This window comes from Alligator mississippiensis, chromosome 3 (assembly GCF_030867095.1).
Source record: "Alligator mississippiensis isolate rAllMis1 chromosome 3, rAllMis1, whole genome shotgun sequence".
In the NCBI taxonomy this organism is placed as follows: Eukaryota; Metazoa; Chordata; order Crocodylia; family Alligatoridae; genus Alligator; species Alligator mississippiensis.
The window spans coordinates 228,535,581-228,554,784 of NC_081826.1; the positions used below are offsets into that span (position 1 = coordinate 228,535,581).

Here is a 19,204-nt window from a genome sequence, read left to right on the forward strand (position 1 = left end):
GCTGCAAAATGGCAGGAAATCCCCCGTTGCACCAGAGTTCTCTCCCGCAGCAGAGAACTCTACCGTGCAAAGAAAGCTACAATTTGGGCGGGAACAATAGTTTAGCGGTGCCGAAGCACACACAAACAAAAACCACAACTTTGGGTTGTGACAACTACCAAACGTAGACGTGTGCTTTCTTCATTTAAATTTGATTCATGTCCTGACCACAACTGTACAGCAGCAAGGAAATTAATCAGACATAAGCTTTTGCAAAAATTACCAGGGAGACTACAAGCCCTGTTGTGAGCAGCCCAAGCTCTATGGCAGGTAGCTAGGGCCTGCCCAGAGCTCAGGCCGGCTGTGGCAGGCAACCATGAGACTGCAAGTAACTGCACCAGGGTCTGAAGCCCTGATTCAGATCACTGTCAGCAGCATCTGCGCACATGCTTTAGGGCCTCTTTGCAGCTGTCTGCCCTGAGGCATGTGCGCAGATGCTGCTGACAGTGATCTGAGTCAGGGCTTCAGACCCTGGTGCAATTACTTGCAGTCTCATGGTTGCCTGCCATAGCTGGCCTGAGGTCTGGGCAGGCCCCAGCTACCTGACATGGAGCCTGGGCTGCTCACACCAGGGCTTGCGCCCCACAGGTGCAATCACAACAAGCTTTTTTAAATAAATATTTGAATAAAGGGAGTAAACACAGATGTGAAGCCAAATTAGTTCTGGAAACTCTTAATAAGCACTTATATTCATGAGAAAAACAGTCTAGCTTTAGAGAAATGCAGCTATTGTATTATTTCAGTTATTTGTTACCAAATCAATGACTTATTTAAACTACAGCATACACATACAAGACTACATTTTGTACGCAAGACTGGCACATTTATTGCTTTTTCTCTTGCATCTTGTTGCCTATTTTACATCTTTGTTGATAGTCAGAAATGGCTTTTCTTGACTAGATGATCCTTTTAGATATTTATTCACATTTAAACTTTATGTACATAGTCTCCAACTGTCATTTTAGTGGGCATGTTACGTCTAAAAATGTTATGTTGTAAAGACTCAAAATTGACTCCTACATTAAAAGAACTAAATAAAACATTCAGTTCTGTATTATTTAGATGTCACACCATATTTAGGTGCACAAAGCCTGTCTTTTCCAAACACAACTCTGATACCAAGAATTATACGCAATATAAACAGAAGTGTGATCCTTTTTATCAGACCTCAAAATATTGAAGAGCAAAAGGCACTTTACAATAAAGCACTTTTCATATAATTTAACACACAGAGACTTTGATTGAAGAGAGTCTGTAAATGAACCCAGGTTTCTTCCAGCTGTGATGACAATTTGGATATTTCTTCTAACAAGGCTGGCTCTGAAGAAGTTATTTTAAGATGCAACTGAAACAATAGTATGAAGCCATTAATGTAAATTCATATTATCACATTTTAAAATACCAGTTTTGCTATTCACCCTATTTTACCCTTTTAACAAGGTTGCATATAAAGCAAGTGAAATTTATCAAAAGAAAACAGTGTTTAATTTTTGAAACGTTCTTCACACCAGCTTTCCCTTGTTGGACATCTTTTACCAACCGTTCCCACACACACAAGACAGACACACTTGGCTCTTGTACAGTGACAACATTATGCAAATCCACAAGTAAAAGCACACCCTTCATACATTTATTCCTCACTCAGTGCCCTCCAGCTCTCCTCACTCAATGCCCAGCATCACCTCAAGCAGGAGCAGACTGAATACATCATATGAGGTCAACGTTGCTTAATTAAATGACACTAGTCCAGTAGAAATGCTGTCAGCAAACTCATCCCCTGGGTAAGGAAAAACTCTCTGGATTACATTAATAGAACATGTTAGTCTTGAAGCAAGGGAAAGAACTCTGAAATAAAAACCCTGTTCCCATACTGGGTTGCATACTGTGCTGCTAGTAAAACACAATATTAGCTATTTCTCTCTCTTCATATCATTTAATTTACTGTTCACACTGAGCCTGAACTTCTACCTAAAACTAGTTTTGTGATACTTTGTTACTAGAGTACAGAAGAATTAAAAAAATGGATACATATTTACATTTCTCTGAAAATTATTGAGTCCTTCCCCTTAAATTTTAATTACTGAAAGATTAATAAACTGTCTGGATTAAGTGGACATTATAATACAGGTCTAAATGCCAAAAATTTTTAACACTCAGTTGTAACTGTAAGTGGGCTCATCTACACATGTGCTAATGAGCATTAACCTATTTTAATGCGCATTAGGGCATCACAAAAAACCATGCACTTTCATTAATGCGAATTAAAATAGGCCAATGCATCTTCTTCTAGTACCTCACAAGGGAGGTACCAAATTTAATGCACATTAGCAAAAGCGCATTTATAAATGTGTAGACATGTCCACTGTAACTCTTTTTTCTACGGTACTGTAAAAAAGTCTCGACAAATGATCTACACATTTTTACCCTTGGAAAGCAAATCCAAGAGCTTTCTCTCTCAGAGTACCCTTTATAATTAAGTATAACAATTTCCTAGTTTCCATATTTTCTAGATCAGTGGTTCTCAATTTTTTTGGGATTTGAGATTCCTGTCAATAGACTTAGGATACCCCTCAGAACATGGAGATATTAGGGGGAAGTTAGATCAGATTAAAAATGGCCACCCAGTCTAACTTGGTTCACCCCAGTGTGGACCTTATATTTAGATCCAGTCTCAGTAATCAGAAATTGAATCTAAACCTGTAACAATACAGAAGTTCCAGGCACACAGACTAGTCTAAAAGTGGCTGAACCAAGTCTAAGATAGACCTGGAGTGATGTACACTCCAACTTAATCAACCTAGGTTAGACTAGTAAATGGAACTTCAGTGCAATTACCTGGGCAGCCCCAGGGCTGGGAAAGACCAGCTACTGTTCCCAGCCCCAGGACTGAGCATTTCCTACCCATCTCCCTGGCACCAGGATATTTTCAGCCCCCTGGCCTCTCCCTTTTACCCCCCACCACAGATCAGCCAGCCTAGTTTAGCATCACTGTTCAAGATACATTTTTGTAACTCTAGGTGTTGAAGAGTAGAGATACGTAGTTGGCCATGTTAATCTGAAGTCAAGTAGAAGGCAGGGTAGATTTGCACCTTACAGACTAACTAAAGAAGCTAAGAACAGCACATCAATACACAAGTTGGAAACTGTGTTCAACTGTTTTCAAGGTCAAAGAACAGAAGCTTTTTTTGACTTCATGATCAATATTGTAAATGTAGCTAAGTAAAGAAAGCACTTGAAGTCACAATAGTTGCTGACAGACATGGAACATTCCCAAACAAACAGTGCTTTACCAGAAGAGGAATTGTGTTAGTTTGACCTTGCTCCCCAGTGTCTGTAAAACTCGTGTGCTTCAGCGGGGCTTTTTGGGGCTTTTATTTATTAATAGATAAAAGATCTATTAATAGATAAAAGCCCCAAAAAGCCCTGCTGAAGCGCATGTGCTGTACAAACACTGGGTGAATGGGGTCAAACTAATGTGATTCCTCTTCTGGGCACACACTGTGGTTGGGGTGGGAGTGTGACAAGCTGAAAGCAAAGTACTGTTTTTTTCCCACATCTGTAAACGCCCAATAACATTAAATTAGCAGATTAGAAAAATGAATAGAAATAATCATAAGCAATGAACAGTTACTCTTATTAAAAAAAAAAGAAAATCACTGGCAGTATTTTCTTCATCACTATCCCTGTTTGCCTGCAAGTTTTTAATGCTGTTGCCAGTTAAGGGCTGTTGGGTTAATCAATTAATCTAATACAAATTTTTTGGTGAAGTATATACTTTTGACCTTTGTGGGCGAAAATGACCACATCCAGTGGGGGGAGGGGAGGGAAGAAGAGGAAAAAGAAGTGGGAAAGAAAAAAGGAAGGAGAAAAGAGAAAGGGAGAAAGAAAGAAAGCAGAAAAAGGGGAAGGGGAAGAGAACAAAGGGGGGGGTAGAGGCTAGGCCACATGAGTACGTAGGTGACTTATAAGTCTGATCTTTGCTTTGAACAATCTGATGCAGCAGGGACAGGAGAACAATGAGGACTGGATACGGGAGGTTTTTGGTGAAGTAGAATCTTTTTTTGACATTTTTCATAAACAATTTCTTTAGAACAGACACTATACTTCACTGTACAGAATCCATTTTACAGGACAATACATTGTTTTAGCTAAAAAACAAAACAAAACGTACAGAAATAATTTAAATCAAAACAAAAAATTACCTTTAAAAATAGGGCAAGGTATGCCTGGGCCAGTTCAAAATCACATTTTGTGTTCAGCATCATCCTAATCAATTTCAAAAAGCTTTGCATCACCTCTACAGATCCACCACCTTCTGGAGCTAAGCCTCTTAGTTCTGTCTCAATATTAGATGGTCCCATGCCCTTTAGCAGATTAAGCGGGGATGTATCTGTGTTAAAGCATTGAGAGATATAATTATAATGTTCACAATAAAAAGCCTTAGAAACTGAAATAAAACAGTTTGAATTCAAAGTCCTTTGAACAGCTCCTTGGCAGCATTCTACATCAGTCTGTATTTTAGATCCTCTTCCCTCTAGCCCTCTACTGCTTTTTACAGTTCCTTTAAACAAAATAACCAAGCAGTAACTGGATTTGATCAAGCTGACCTGGTGAGAAAATAGCCCTTCTCTAACCTCTCTCCCTCTGCCTAGCTGCATGTGGATCAATTCCTTTGTCACTCAGCACATGGCATTCCTTTTTAAACAGATGGGAATTCCACAGAGCAGGTGGACTACCAAAGCGCAAAATGGTTTCAGGTCAGTTCTAGAACTGAGTTGCCTATTAGGCCTGTGCGAATTGGCAGCGATCCGATCCAGCTTCAGATCTGGCCATTTTGGATGGCCGTGATCCGATCCAGAGCTCCAGACCGGATTTCCACCTTGATCCAGCCGAAGCAGCTCCGAAGCTTTGGAGCCACCTTGAAGATCCGGCCATAGGTTATAATGGGGAATCAATGAAATAGCTGTAACTCTGATGTTTTTTGTCTGATTTGGATTAAACTTGCAGGGATGGTAGCATCTGCTGAGAACACGAAACCTGCCAAGTTTCAAGAAGATCAGTGCAGAAGTTTGGGGGGAACTGCACCCCAAATTCTTGAAAGCCAAACTCATGTCACATCTAGGTGTTACAACATAGTGGGGTGAAAACTGCAGGGGTGGTAGCTCTTACTGAGGCCACAAAGCCTGCCAAGTTTCAAGGAGATCGGTGCAGAGGTTTGGGGGGGGAACTGCCCCTCAAGTTGTGGACAAGCAAAACTTGTGCCATGGGTGACACCATGTGTTAAGGCGCAGCAGGGTGACAGCTGCAGAGATGGTGGCCCCTGCTGCGGCCACAACGCCTGCCAGCTGTGGAGGAGATCGGTGTAGGGGGGTTCTGGGGCCCTGCACCCCTAGCTGCTGACGGACAAAACTCATGCCAAGACTGTCTCTGTCTTGGGGCAGTTGATTGTCTGTATTGAATCTTTCCTCTCCTTAGCCTGGTTTTGTAGGTGCTAATTGATGCTTGTTAAGTCATTATGTAGTAGCTAGGTCCTGTGTATTGAGCTGGTCCCCGAGTCCCTGGTCCCTGAGTGAATCATGATTGATTAATTGGTAACTTGTAACACAGTAGCTTAGCAGCCAGGCCTGGAGTAGTGTCTCCCCTGCCCGCCTCAAGACAGATAGAGTCAGTCCCACAGCACCCATGGCACCAGTTTTGCTTGTCCGCAGCTTGAGGGGCAGTTCCCCCCAAACCCCTTCACCGATCTTCTTGAAACTTGGCAGGCTTTGTGGCCTCAGTAAGAGCTACCACCCCTGCAGTTTTCACCCCACTATGTTGTAACACCTAGACGTGACATGAGTTTTGCTTTCAAGAATTTGAGGTGCAGTTCCCCCCAAACCCCTGCATCGACTTTCTTGAAACGTGGCAGGCTTCATCCTCTCTGTAGAGTCTACCACCACTTCATCCAAATCGGATAAAAAACAACAAAGTTACAGATATTTTATTGTTTCCCCATTATACCCTATGGCTGGATCTCCGAGGCGGCTCCGAAGCTCTTCAGGAGCTCCGAACCGCTTCGGGAAGCCTAATGAGGCCAGCGCTTCAACCCGGATGTGCTGCTTTGGACCCCAAAGCGTCTGAAGCTTCTCCGGATCTGAAGCTCTGTCCGAAGCCTCACGCAGCCCTACAGCCTATGATATTTTCCTGTTGAAATAAACATATTAATTGGAAACTAGGTCTGCAAAATATTCTAGGATGCAGAATTGAGATAGACACTCTAAAATTATTATACTGATTTTTTTTTTTCATTTTTCAGTTTTTCATTAAAACGTAAGTATTTTTACTTTTGTTTAACTTCCTTCTCCTTTATTTAAACTTTCTGAGAAAGTTTTCCTCAAACTTAAAAAAACTCCTTAGGAGCATCAGCACTGAAGAAAACAATGAACATGTTAAAAACAGGAAAGGAAACCAAGCGTCAACCCTCTCAGTGACTTTAAATTACCACTCTGTGCTTCTCAAACATTTCATTTATATGCAGTGCTGAATTTGGGTTACACTACTAATTTGTGTGCGACAGAATAAGCTATTTACCTCAGAAAGCTTGAAGATTCTGTCTAGTGGAAGAAGACATGTTGGCAGAGTTGGCTCATAAAAAAAATCTCTAGTGACAACCTAGTCACATTCTTCTTGTGCTCCATTTAATTAGCAATCATTTCCAAAATCCCATTTTAAATTGTTCTGGAGAGGCACAATTTAACCAACACTAAATGCATCCACTAAGGTCTAAAGGCATCTACCTTGCTGCTGGTTTCAATAAATCTGGTGCCTAAATACCTTTGTGAATCTGGGTATAAAGTGCTTATACTACTTGATGATTTACGAGTCCCCTGTGGTTCAGTTTTAGGATCCCTGTCTACTACACAGGAGACCTGGGTTTGATTCCCAGACACCTATACAACTACAGCCATGGAGGCCCCAAACATCTGGACTTAGTCTGGTCTTTGGGTTTTGTCTCAGTGACCTACAGGGAGGATGGAAGGTCTGGGCAGCCTCCACTCCTCCAAAAATTTCTGTCCAGGTATATGCATCCAAGGTCTGGGTGGCCCTCATGCATGCACCATGATCCAGGAGGATCGACGGTTGCCACCTGATTTATTTTATAACCAACTATTTCTATTTACACTTTCTATTTAAATCATCAGATAATTATAACGATTACAAGCTTTAAAGTTTTCTGTAAAATGGGGAACAGGACACACACAATGTAACTGATTAAAAAAAAATCATGAACTTAGAAAAGCATAAGATGTGCAGACTTTATTAGCTATCTTTCAGAACAGTACAGAACATTTTTCAGATCAGATCATCATGCTTTTTAATGTACTGAATATCCGTTTTAGAGGTCAACCTCTTTTTCTCACATAGCAGTTCTATTTGATTAACTTAACTCTACTTCCCCACAGTCCTTACATAACTCTATGCTGCAGTGTGGAGTCCCTTGCAGGGTAATTTAATCTGTGTTGATCTCTGGGCTGCCATGACTAGCCTGCCTCCAGCACACAAGCTTTATTATTTACAGCAGCCAACCTAGGCCTTTATATATTACACTGCTCTCCACAGTTTGAGCATACGTCTTGTCTTTTGCTAATGAGTTAGCTGGCTCCCCCCTGCCCAACTCTTAACCTATTAATTATCAGAATGCAAACATTTATCACAATATTAATATTTTGCTGTATTTTAATGGTATTTCATTTGTTTGCTTACACTCATTAGTCCTCAGAGCTTCTTCAAGTTGAATGTAGAAATCAGACTTCTGTGCCAATATTCCAAGATTTACTACCTTTGACTAGACCAAAAGAAGGTAATAAATTCACATGGTATGTGCATAAATATACAAAAACACACAACCTAGTAAAATTGTTTTCTCCCCAAATACCACAAAACCTTTAAGGAAAAAAAAACAAAGTAATGCTATGCAATTGAATTAGTTCTGTAAAATGTTTTACAGTAATTAAAAGCATACCTGAGGTATGGTAGGAAAAATATGCAAGATCTGTAGAAGCTATTTTTTGTCATGTTTACCTGCTCTCCATTGTTTTCTTGATCACCAGTAGTGTATTGTGGTATAAGACCAGGAACTGTCGGGATGAAAAAGGGTGCTGCTTTTGGAACTTTCGGTGGCTCTCTTGGTTTATTTTTTTTCTGTTAATTAGACATTTTAATTAAGTCATTTTAAAAATTCTCTAAAAATCAAAAAGATAACATTTGTTTTGGTAGGACATTCAGGGTCATTAGCAAAATGAACATTTGGAAGCATTTGTTGCTGAATACTAAGGAGGATCCAAAGGCAACCCCCAGAGAACAATCCATAAAAATTACCCCAACCTGACAAAATGCATTATATGTTTTTAAATAAATCTTAAAGTAATACTGATGACAGAGGAATAATCTTTTAGACCAACTCTTACATATGACAAACCAAGTCTGAGGGGATATGCACCTTCTTCTTCTTGATTCTGGGTGTGCCAGGCACTGATCTGGAGAAAACTAGGAGCAGATTTGGGTGCCAACAGATGTGCTGACTGGAAACTGTCCTTTACTAAAGCAATACAGTAGGCATACAGGCAGCTCAGTGAAATCTGGCGTCAGGCAAGGGTGGTCCTTTGCACCAGCCCTAGGCCACACAAAGATTTTCTCCATCACAAATAAATCCTCCAGAAGCTGGTTAAGTCACCTGTGTCTCTTGTGCTACCATAACAGCAACTCTTTATTAATTTATTTTGCATAGGAGCTGCCCCAGAAGCCACAACAGTCAAAGTTCCAGTATTGTATAAACTCACAACTCTTTGGCCCCAGAGTCAGCACACAATCCCCTAGGCCAGATAGCCAGGCCAAAACCAGCATAATATTACCTTAATAAGATCCAGATTGAGTAGGTTTTTCCACCTTGACTCAGGCAATAGAGACAGGGTCACTAGCTGCTCTCCCAGTTGCTCCGGTGAATCATATTCTATCATATCATCACTTGTTTCTTCATTTTCTGTAGAGTCCACATCTTGCAGAAAATACATGTTATTTAAAACATATGCAAGCCAAGCTAGGTTTCAAATGCACTGTGAACATCACTTTTCAGCAATCTTTAAAAATGGATATACGATGTTTACGTAAAATGTACCTAATGAGTCAGAGAGCATTTTTCTACTTTAGGTGAGAGATTAAATTATTCTTAATGACAACCAATTATATGTAAGCCTAGAACTAGAAAAACTCAAAAAGATTAAAAATGTACCCATCAGCCAGGCCTCTAAGATTAATTTGAACTTATCTGCATTAAATCAAAATAAAGCTGATAATTATTTCATGTTTCCTCATGAAGCTTTGAAAGGATAACCAAAAATTAGCTCAAGATACACTGATATTGCCATGTATGGAATGTACTAAGAAAATGAAGAAACTACCATTGCAAGTCCTTTCAGAATAGCTGCCATCAATCCTATACACATTTTTGGTACCAACTTTAGCTAAAAGTAAATGTGCGTATGCGTGTGTGTACACATGCATACAAATGCAGAAGCTGAAGGGAAATGTATGTTAATTATGGTACTCTAGAGTCTAGACTCTAGTACATACACACATGAAAAGATGGTCACTTGTAATTAAAGCATGGTATTGAATAGGAGATCTAAGTTCTGTTACCAGCTTACACTACCTCAAAACTTCTTTTGTAACACTGACCAAGTAACTTGAACTCTGTAGCTTATTTTACCTTTAAAAAATATGCTACCATACTACTATACATGGCTATAATACAGGGGTGGGCAAAATGCGGCCTGCAGGCTGGACGCGGCCTGCCAGGCCATTCTATCTAGCCTGCGGGTCCCCTTAAAAATTTAGAAAATTAATATATATCTGCCCCTAGCTGCCTGTCATGCAGCCCTCAATGGCTTGCCAAAACTCAGTAAGCGGCCCTCTGCCCAAAATAACTGCCTGCCCCTGCCATAATATGTGCTACAGAAAAGCTTAAAAATAGGTAGGGGACAGATTTTAAGATGCAGAAATCTAGGCTGGCCAAAAAGGTTATAAATCTACTTGAGATGGAAAATATTAACTGAACTAGAACCAGAACCAGCCCCTTTAAAAACAACTCTAGAGGGGACCCAGGGAAGTACAGGTCAGCGAGTCTAACATCTGCTACTGGCAAATTGGCTGAAGCAATAATTAAATAAAAGGACAGTTCAACACATGGATGAGCAGGGCTTGCTGGGATAAACCAGCATGGCTTTTCTAAATAAAGGTCCTGTCTCTCCAAACTATTAAGAGTTCTTTGAGGGTTCTTTCAGCAAGGATGGGGAGCAGGATGATCCAACTGACAAAGCATTTCTGAGCTTCAAAAAGCCTTTAACAAGAGTTCTGCATCACAGGTTCTTAATGAAATAGGTTTATCATTGATTTATAGATCAGATCAGAAATTGGGTTAAGGACAGAAAAACTGAATTGGTATAAATGGTCAGTTTTCAGAATGAAAAGAAATAAACAGTGATCTCTGTTGGGACCAGTCTGTTTAATATAGTCATACATAACCTGGAAAGAGGTGAAAACAGGGGGAAGGGGAAGGGAAATGAAAGAGGGGAGGAGGGAAAGGAGGTCAGTAGCAAGGTGACTAAGTTTGCAGGCAACCAAAATATTCAGAGTGGTAAAGGCTGAAGCAGACTTCAAAGAACAAGAACAGACTTTGAAGGACTGATCTTATGGGCAACAACATGGCAAATGAAATTCAATGTTGATAAATGTTATGCACATGTGAAAAATAACCCCAAATATATGTAACAGGGCTGTCACCACACCAGGAAAATATTGGATGTCACTGTGGATGGTTTGCTAAAACCATCAGCTCAGTGTTCAGCAGCCATCAAAAAGATAAATAAAGTGATAGGAATTATTAAGAATGGAATAGTGAACAAAGCAAAAAGTATCACTATGCCCTTTTATTCAAGGTGTGGATGCACCACAGATTTATACTGGTACCATTTTGGTATCACACCTCAAAAAGGATATATAAAACTAGAAAAGGTACAAAGGAGAGCAACAAGGATGATCAGGGGAATGGGGGGGCTTCCACATAAGGAGAAACTAAATAGGCTAGGACTTGTCAGATTTTAGAAGAGATGTTTGAGGGGGGGTATGACAGAGGTTTACAAAATATTAAACAGGGATTTCTTATTTACTGCCTTGTACAATACTAGAACTAGGGGACCTAAACTGAAACTATTAGGTGGTAGGTTTAAAGTTAACAAAAGGAAGGTTTTGTTCTACATAGTGGGTGCATCTACATGTGCAATTATTGAGACAATAAACTCTGGAACAGTTCAAGCCAGAGTAAACTGCCCCTAGGTGCTACGTTTACACGTGCACTCCGAACAGCAGCAATTTGAGCCAGGATGGAGCAGGTCCCTGGCTGTTGGTATGCAATTTATTTCTGTGCTCACTGTCTACATGTGCATTTCAACTCAGTAAATCACTATGCTGTAAGATAGTACTGTGGTGGAGTTAATTATTTTACTGTAAGATAGTATTCTTATGGCAGAGTTAGCTTATTGTACCTTAATATCAATGCATGTGTAGATGGTGGTGCTTTAATGCAAAGCTAATAAGTCTACTCTGCTATAAAGTGCACATGTAGATGTACGCATTAAGTAATTAACATGTGAAACTCATTACCCCAAGATGTTGTGGAAGTTGGTAACTTAAGTCCATTCAAAAGTGGAATGGTTCAATTTTTGGAGGAAAGGTCCATCATCATATAGGTATATATTGTACTAAAACAGGACATTGTAGACAAGGAAGGCCTTTGAATTAGACCTTGCCAAACCTGTAAATACTGGAAGCTGCAAGGGTGGAAGGAGCAGGAAACTGAAAATTCTGGATGTGTCCTGTTCACTCTCCCCTTCAGTATCTACTCTGTGAGGTAGGACACTAGGCTAGATAGAATTATGGTCTAAGTGGCTCATGGGAATGAACTGTCCAAAATGTTCATTTCTTATCATCATCTGCCATCAAAAAATTATAAAAATCACCTATGGCAAACAGGATAAGAGAAACAAGCATTAAGAACACAGAACATACACAAGTCTATCTTTCAAGCAGAATGACAAATGTCACACGAAACGCACTATGAAGGTTCTGGGTTTCAAGGAAAGGAAGCAAATGGCACCTACAATATTAATTCTCCTGAAATGTGTTTGTTAGGAATAAAAACAAAACCTTTCAACACACCTACTCTTGTAAATATTATCATATCCACCCATACAACTGAGAACTAAATGGTACTGAATAATGTTAGTATGCTACATTATTCAGAGATTGCAGAACCCTTTTCTTAAGGAGATGAAGTGACCCTGTTGTATGCATTTTTTTCTACAAGAAAACATTGAGTTCTACATGAAGAAAATGAAATGTCTGCCATTTGACTTTCATTATTGTGATCTTGAACAAGCCATTTTCATCCAGGAATTACCTTGAGCAGGACATGTTCCTGGAAGCATTATTACAGAAGGCTCATAATCTTTTGGAAGCGGCCGTAAAGAGACAAGTGAATACAAGGAACGATTAGACCTAAATAATGAAGACAAAGAAGTATTAAAAACCATTACTTTTTAAATAAGCATGCAAAGTAAGAATATAAACAACATTTTTAGAATGTTTGATACCATTGCAATATGACAAATGGCTGAGTTTTTCTTCTTATGGTTAGCATTACTTGTCTTGAAAAAAGAAAGAAATGGGGAGGTCGGGGGGGGGGGGGGGGGGAAGGGAACCAAACTGCATAGAATCATAGAAAATTAGGGTTAGAAGGGACCTCAGGAGGTCATCTAGTCCAACCCTCTGCTCAAAGCAGCACTGTCCCCAACTAAATCATGCCAGCCAAGGTTTTGTCTAGCCGGGTCCTAAAAACCTCCAAGGATGGAGAGTCCACAACATCTCTGGGTAACTTGTTCCACTGTTTTACTACCCTCCTAGTGAGAAAATACTTCCTAATATCAAACCTAAACTTCCCTTGCTGCAACTTGACACTGTTGCTTCTTGTTCTGTCATCCATCACCTTGGAGAACAGTCCAGCTCCATCCTCTTTTGAACAACCCTTCAGGTAGTTAAAGGCTGCTAATTACATCCCCTCTCATTCTTCTCTTCTCTAGACTAAATAAGCCCAGTTCCCTCAGCCTCTCCTCATAAATCATGTACCCCAGCCCCCTCACCATTTCTGTTGCCCTCCCCAGACTCTAATTTGTCCTCATCCCTTCTGTAGTGAGGGGTCAAAAACTGAATTCAGTACTCCACATGTGGCCTCACCAGTGCTGAAGAGAAGGAAAGAATCACTTCCCTTGACATGCTAGCAACTCTCCTATCAATGCAGCCCAGTATGCCACTAGCCTTCTTGGCATTCCTGGCAACAATGCCAGTGTGGGCTCATATTCAGCTAACTGTCCACTGTAACCCCCAGGTCCTTTTCGGCAAAGCTGCTGCCCAACCAGTCAGTCCCCAGCCTGTATGGGTGCATGGGACTGCGCCATCCTAAGTGCAGGACTTTGCACTTGCCCTTGTTGAACCTTATGAGATTTCTTTTGGCCCAATCCTCCAATTTGTCTAGGTTACGCTGAATAGTAGCCCTACCCTCAAGTGTATCTACTACTCCCCCCAGCTTCGTATCATCTGAAAACTGGCTGAGGGTGCACTCTATGCCATCTTCCGGGTTGTTGATAAAGATATTGAACAAAACTGGCCCCAGGACCAACCCACTTGATACCAGTTGCCAACTAGACATAGAGCCATTGATTCGAGTCCATTCATCCAGCGTACTTTCTTAGGTTGCCTGTGAGAAAGTTGTGGGAGACAAAAGCCTTGCTAAAATCAAGGTATACCACATCTACTTGTCTCCCCATATCCACAGAGCCAGTCACCTCATCATAGAACGCAATCAGGTTGGTCAGGTATGACTTGCCCTTAGTGAATCCATGCCAACTGTTCCTAATCATCTTCTTCTCCTCCTCCTCCTCCAAGTGCTTAGAAATGGATTCTCTGAGGATCTGCTCCATGATTTTTCAAGGGACTGAGGTGAGACTGACTGGTTTATAGTTCCCTAGATTCTCCTTTTTCCCTTTCTTAGATATGGGCACTATATTTGCCCTTTTCCTATCATCCAGGACCTCTCCCAGTTGCTACGAGTTTTCAAAGATGATGGCCAGCAGCTCTGCAATCACATCAGCCAACCCCCTCTGCACCAGACCCATGGACTTGTACATGTCCAGCTTTTCTAAAGAGTCCCGAACCTGTTTTTTGCCACTGTTGGCTGCTCACCTCCTCCCTGAACTGTGCTGCCAGTTTGGTATAGTAATCTGGGACCTGACCTTGCCTTTGAAGACTTAAGTGAAAAACGCATTGACTACTTCAGCCTTTTCTGCATGGTTGCCTGCTCCATTCAGTAAAAGACCCACACTTTCCCTGACTTTCCTCTCGTTACCGACATACTTGTAGAAAGCCTTCTTGTTATTCTTCATATCTCTTGCTAGCTGCAACTCCAATTGCACTTTGGCCTTCCTGACTTAATCCCTGCATGCTTGAGCAATACTCTTGTACTCCTCCCTAGTTGTTTGTCCAAGTTTCCACTTCTTAAAAGCTTCCTTTTTATGATATATTTTACTGAACTATTCTCTGCTAAGCCAAGGCTTCCTTGAAGTACAGCCAGCTCTCCTGGAATCCTCTCCCCCTCAGTCTGGCTTTCCAGGGGATCCTGTCCATGAGTTCCCTGAGCAAGCTGAAGTCTGCTTTTCTGAAGTCTGGCGTCCTTACTCCACTGCTCTCCTTCCTTCCTTTCCTCAGGATTCTGAACTCAATCATTTTGTGGTCGCTGCTGCCCAAGTTACTATCTATTAGTACATTCCCCATTTATTTTTCCCTGTTCGTGAGCAGCAGGTCAAGAAGAGCACGGCCCCTATTTGGCCTCCCCAGCACTTGCACCAGGAAGTTGTTCCCAACACTCTCGAAAAACTCCCTGGATTGCCTGTGACCCACTGTATTACCCTCCCAGCAGATGTCAGGGTGACTGAAGTTCCCCATGAGAACGAGGGCCTGTGATCTGGAAACTTCCGTTAGCTGTTTGAAGAAAGCTTCATCCACCACTATCTCCACCATGACATCACCCTTGCTGCTCTCCCCACTGAGCCTAACCCAGACACTCTCAACAGGCCCATCTCCAGTTTTATACTGGAGCTCTGAGCAATCATACGGCAATTTTACATAAAGTGCAACTCCTCCTCCTCTGCTCTGCTGCCTGTCCTTCCTGAACAGTTTGTACCCACCCATGACAGTGCTCCAGTCATGTGAGCTATCCCACCAAGCTTTTTATTCCAATTGCATCAGAGTTCTGTGATTAGAATAACTTATCACAATTATTTCAGAAAATGTCTTTAAATTGCTTTTGCTACAACTTGCATAACAAATTGGAGTTATGATGTAAAAGTTACTTCTGTCACTACTTGACGTTTACAACATTTTAAATTTCCTGGCTTGGCTACAAGGCACCATGGCCATGTCTATATTTCTCACTTACTGTGCCAGACAATGCTGCTCCACACTGCTTCCTGTGTTCTACTGGAAATCAGTGTAACTGAACAAAGTTACACTGCTATTGGCTTGGGAAATCAGTGCTGTTCAGCAAGCACCATTTTTTAAGCACTGCTAACTGGCATGGTAAGTGAATGGTATAACATGGCCTGTATCATCTGACTTAATTTTTGCAGTTTACCTATCTGATAAGCATGTTTAGGTTTAATGTTTAAGGTACTTTATATTTACTCTGCTTTAAAACCAATCTCACAAAGTAGTACCATTACTGAATAATTCCTCTTCCGATTTTTAAAACCAGCAAAAATGATTGGTAGGGGGTGGGTCTGTATCATCCAAGTTCTGGACGGAACATGATATTTCAGAGATGATGTTTATACCAGCAAAGAAGGCCTCTGGCTGGCATTATTTATTTTGTTTGGAGTACTCATATAAAAGTTACACTAGAAAATGGGCTATTTGCAAAACATACACCACAATTACCTTTAAAATGTTTACTAACTAAACTATACTAATAAATCATTCAAGTTTAGACAAAACCTAGCATTAAAGGCTCCTCAGATAAAACAATAACCAGATACACATAACCTGGATGACATGAAGGTATCTATCATAAGCAGTACAGCAGGCAGACAGGAAAGCACAATTGTGCATATGTTACATCTCAGTTGCACACCTAGAAGAGTCTTTTGGCCTGAGCCACATCAGCAGAGTGGTAGAATTCAGAACAATTCATAAGTTAAATAAATAATAAGTATAGCTTAAATCAACATGTATAGGTCCAGTGTCAACATACTGGACAATAAACTTTATGTCACAATTCTCTATTTACAGGTCATGGACAAAGCGATGTAAGAAATTTCTGTAACGTTAGAAATTTCTGTAATGTTATGCTGACATAGGGATACTTCTGAACACCTCTGAAAACTTACACACTCACCACAGATAAATTCCAAGATCATCCACATGTGATGAAGCTAGAAAATCTCCTGTAGGAGACATGGTAATGCTGACAGCTGCCGAGTCTAGCAAGAAGCAATCTATGAGACTACAAAGAGGAGAGAAAAATTATGGAAGACATACAATTTTCATACCTGTTGTCATTCTGAAAGCATACAATATTTCTTCTCATAACCTGTAGTTAACACTTCATATTCTTAGATGGCACTCATTTTTGTGTAGTTTGTGACAATTATAACCATGCATTTGAAAGGCTTTCTAACTTTATCCCAACTAAGCAGTTGGTCCTATAAAAGATATCACCCACAAAATCCTTGCCTCTCACATAACTAACGAATAGATTTGGACAATAGATTTGAATAATATATTTTTTAAAATACCTCTGCGACAAGAAAGCATTTTCATGACAAAATACCAAGTTGTTTTAACCTTTTAGTTTGTTTTCTGTGCAGCCAAGATGCTGCCATGGCTTGTCAGTTCCCTCCACCTTACATAGCAGCACTTCTTGATCAAACACTGGTGTCAGAATGAGTGCATCAGTGACCCGTGCATGCTACTGTCTTTTGTTCTGACATTGTTTAGCACATATCATCTCATTGTACTTGGAGGCTCCTGGTCCTCCGATTATAACATATACAATTAATCTTATCAAAAGAATGCAAGGCTTGTACTGCTATTTGTCAGTCTAAGGACAGTTGAAGTAAAAAGAATCTGAATGGCTGTAACTTATCAGCACAGCTCAGAAATTATAAATTAGCTGGCACACACGGAAATCATTCAGAAGGAAGATACAGCTCTGTGAAAGGGATTAATTAGCTGTTGACCTGGATCAGTGGGCCCGTGGATTTCAAGGAGCCCAAGGACTGAATACCAGGGTCCTTCCTGGTACCTCCCAGACAGTGCTGATTGGGGACGCCTGACTTTGCTGAGCTTTGTGGAAAGAGAAACTTGTTGTACATCAGGCATCGGAGGGGACTGTCGATAAGTTGCCGCTGCGAATTATTATTGCCTGTCATTACCTGTCTTAGTATACTACGCATAGTCATGTTTTTGTTAAGTCAATAAACCTTTCTTACCTTTCTACCCCCCGACCACACACTCAATCAATTCCGAACCCTCTGAAGGAGGCTGGGACAACCTCCTCTCTCAGCCTGTTGCATATAATTAGTGTGGCCCACTCTCTGAGGTGAAGCTGGACCAGGCTGCCCTGCCTCTCATCTGAATATAAATTTTTAGATGATCCCAGGACTCATGATAAGAGCATCTGGTTCATGAGAAGGGGGGATCCTTTGGGGTTCAGGGGGGAAGAAGGTATCTGGAGTACAAGCACATACTGAGCAATGCTGAGTTGTGGGGTCACCATGGCTTGAAATGCTGTTGTCTCTGGTGAGACCCAGCCAACGAACTGTATGGTAAATCATGAGCCTTCTGGCTTTGGACTCATGTCATGCATAGTGTACATTATATGTAAGTAGATTAAGAAGTGTGTTTATGGATCACCTATGCAAAAACTCGCAGCAGTTTCAAAACAGGTAAACTGCATCAATTTTGGATTAACTAAGTTTATGGGTACCTATAATAATTTTCCTATATGTAGTTTATGATAGGTATGTCTATTTCAAAGTCAGTATTTTTAAATTTGCCCCTTACTTCCATGTGCTCAGGGAGCGGGGTCTGGCAGTATTCACAAACAAAATGGGGGAAAGAACTTAAATTGCCCGCAACCTGGCTTGCACACCTGGGCTGCATTTGGCCTGCAAAGGAGCCCTGTGGTCTGGATTCAGTCTGGGGTACAAGTTGAGTTTCATACCCCTGGTTTTAGTTTTTTATTGCCCAACAAAAGAGTGGAAAAGCTACTGAAATTTCAACAAGTGCAGAATATGTTATACTGAAGTACTAGCATCTGTTTGATGTGTAGCACTGTAGATCAGTATTTCCTAGAGCTGTGATTTGCAACTGTAATTTCGGAAGATGCTTAAATATTTCATGAATTAAATAAATAAAAAAATTCTTGAATTCAGACATGAGAAAGCTATATTTTATGTGAAATTGTTTTTTCTGAAGCCAGCCTGAGTAATCTTATCAGGAAAATTTAATCCTGACAAGTGCGAGCAACAACAGGGCACCACAAATTCAACTAATATTTCCCCACCCTCCCAAGCATTTTAAAAACAATGCAAGTTAGAACAAGAATGGCAGAGCAGAAGGCACCATCATACTATCAATCACTCTTATGTTCATTTACTATTTCCACTTTTAAAACAAGAAATGTCAGAGAAGTGTTTCTTTTTTCTTTCCACTTTAGCTAATGCACATTTCTATTAAAGGCATGTAAAAAAGTGACATTCATACTAGTAAGCATGCATACTTATTAACACTTAAGCAAGTCTGCTTTAGTATTTTTATTGATTCAAGATTCAACTGTGAAATATTATTTCTATTAAAAAAATATTTATCAATACAATTAAAAATTATTGTATTTACAGTACCATCTATCCTGACATATTAGACACCTAAACTGGAGCGCTAGGAAATATATAAACATATACATATATACATATTTTGTTAATAAGGTACACAACCTGACTCCTGTTCCAGAGAGCTGCAA

At 40.5% G+C, this 19,204-nt stretch overlaps 1 protein-coding gene across 1 annotated transcript in view; it reads right to left on the minus strand.

Annotated features, from left to right (window-relative positions):
* Positions 1-840: 840 nt before the first annotated feature.
* WDR36 (WD repeat domain 36) overlaps positions 841-19,204 on the minus strand; it is a 63,704-nt gene continuing 45,340 nt past the window's right edge. The window contains exons 17-23 of the mRNA XM_019484362.2: positions 16,577-16,684; positions 12,533-12,630; positions 8,931-9,073; positions 8,101-8,220; positions 7,783-7,864; positions 4,242-4,429; positions 841-1,384 (exon numbers count right to left, since the gene is read on the minus strand). Of these exons, the coding sequence (XP_019339907.1) occupies positions 1,235-1,384; positions 4,242-4,429; positions 7,783-7,864; positions 8,101-8,220; positions 8,931-9,073; positions 12,533-12,630; positions 16,577-16,684 (889 nt within the window). The 3' untranslated portion in view covers positions 841-1,234. The remainder of the gene's footprint in view (positions 1,385-4,241; positions 4,430-7,782; positions 7,865-8,100; positions 8,221-8,930; positions 9,074-12,532; positions 12,631-16,576; positions 16,685-19,204) is intronic.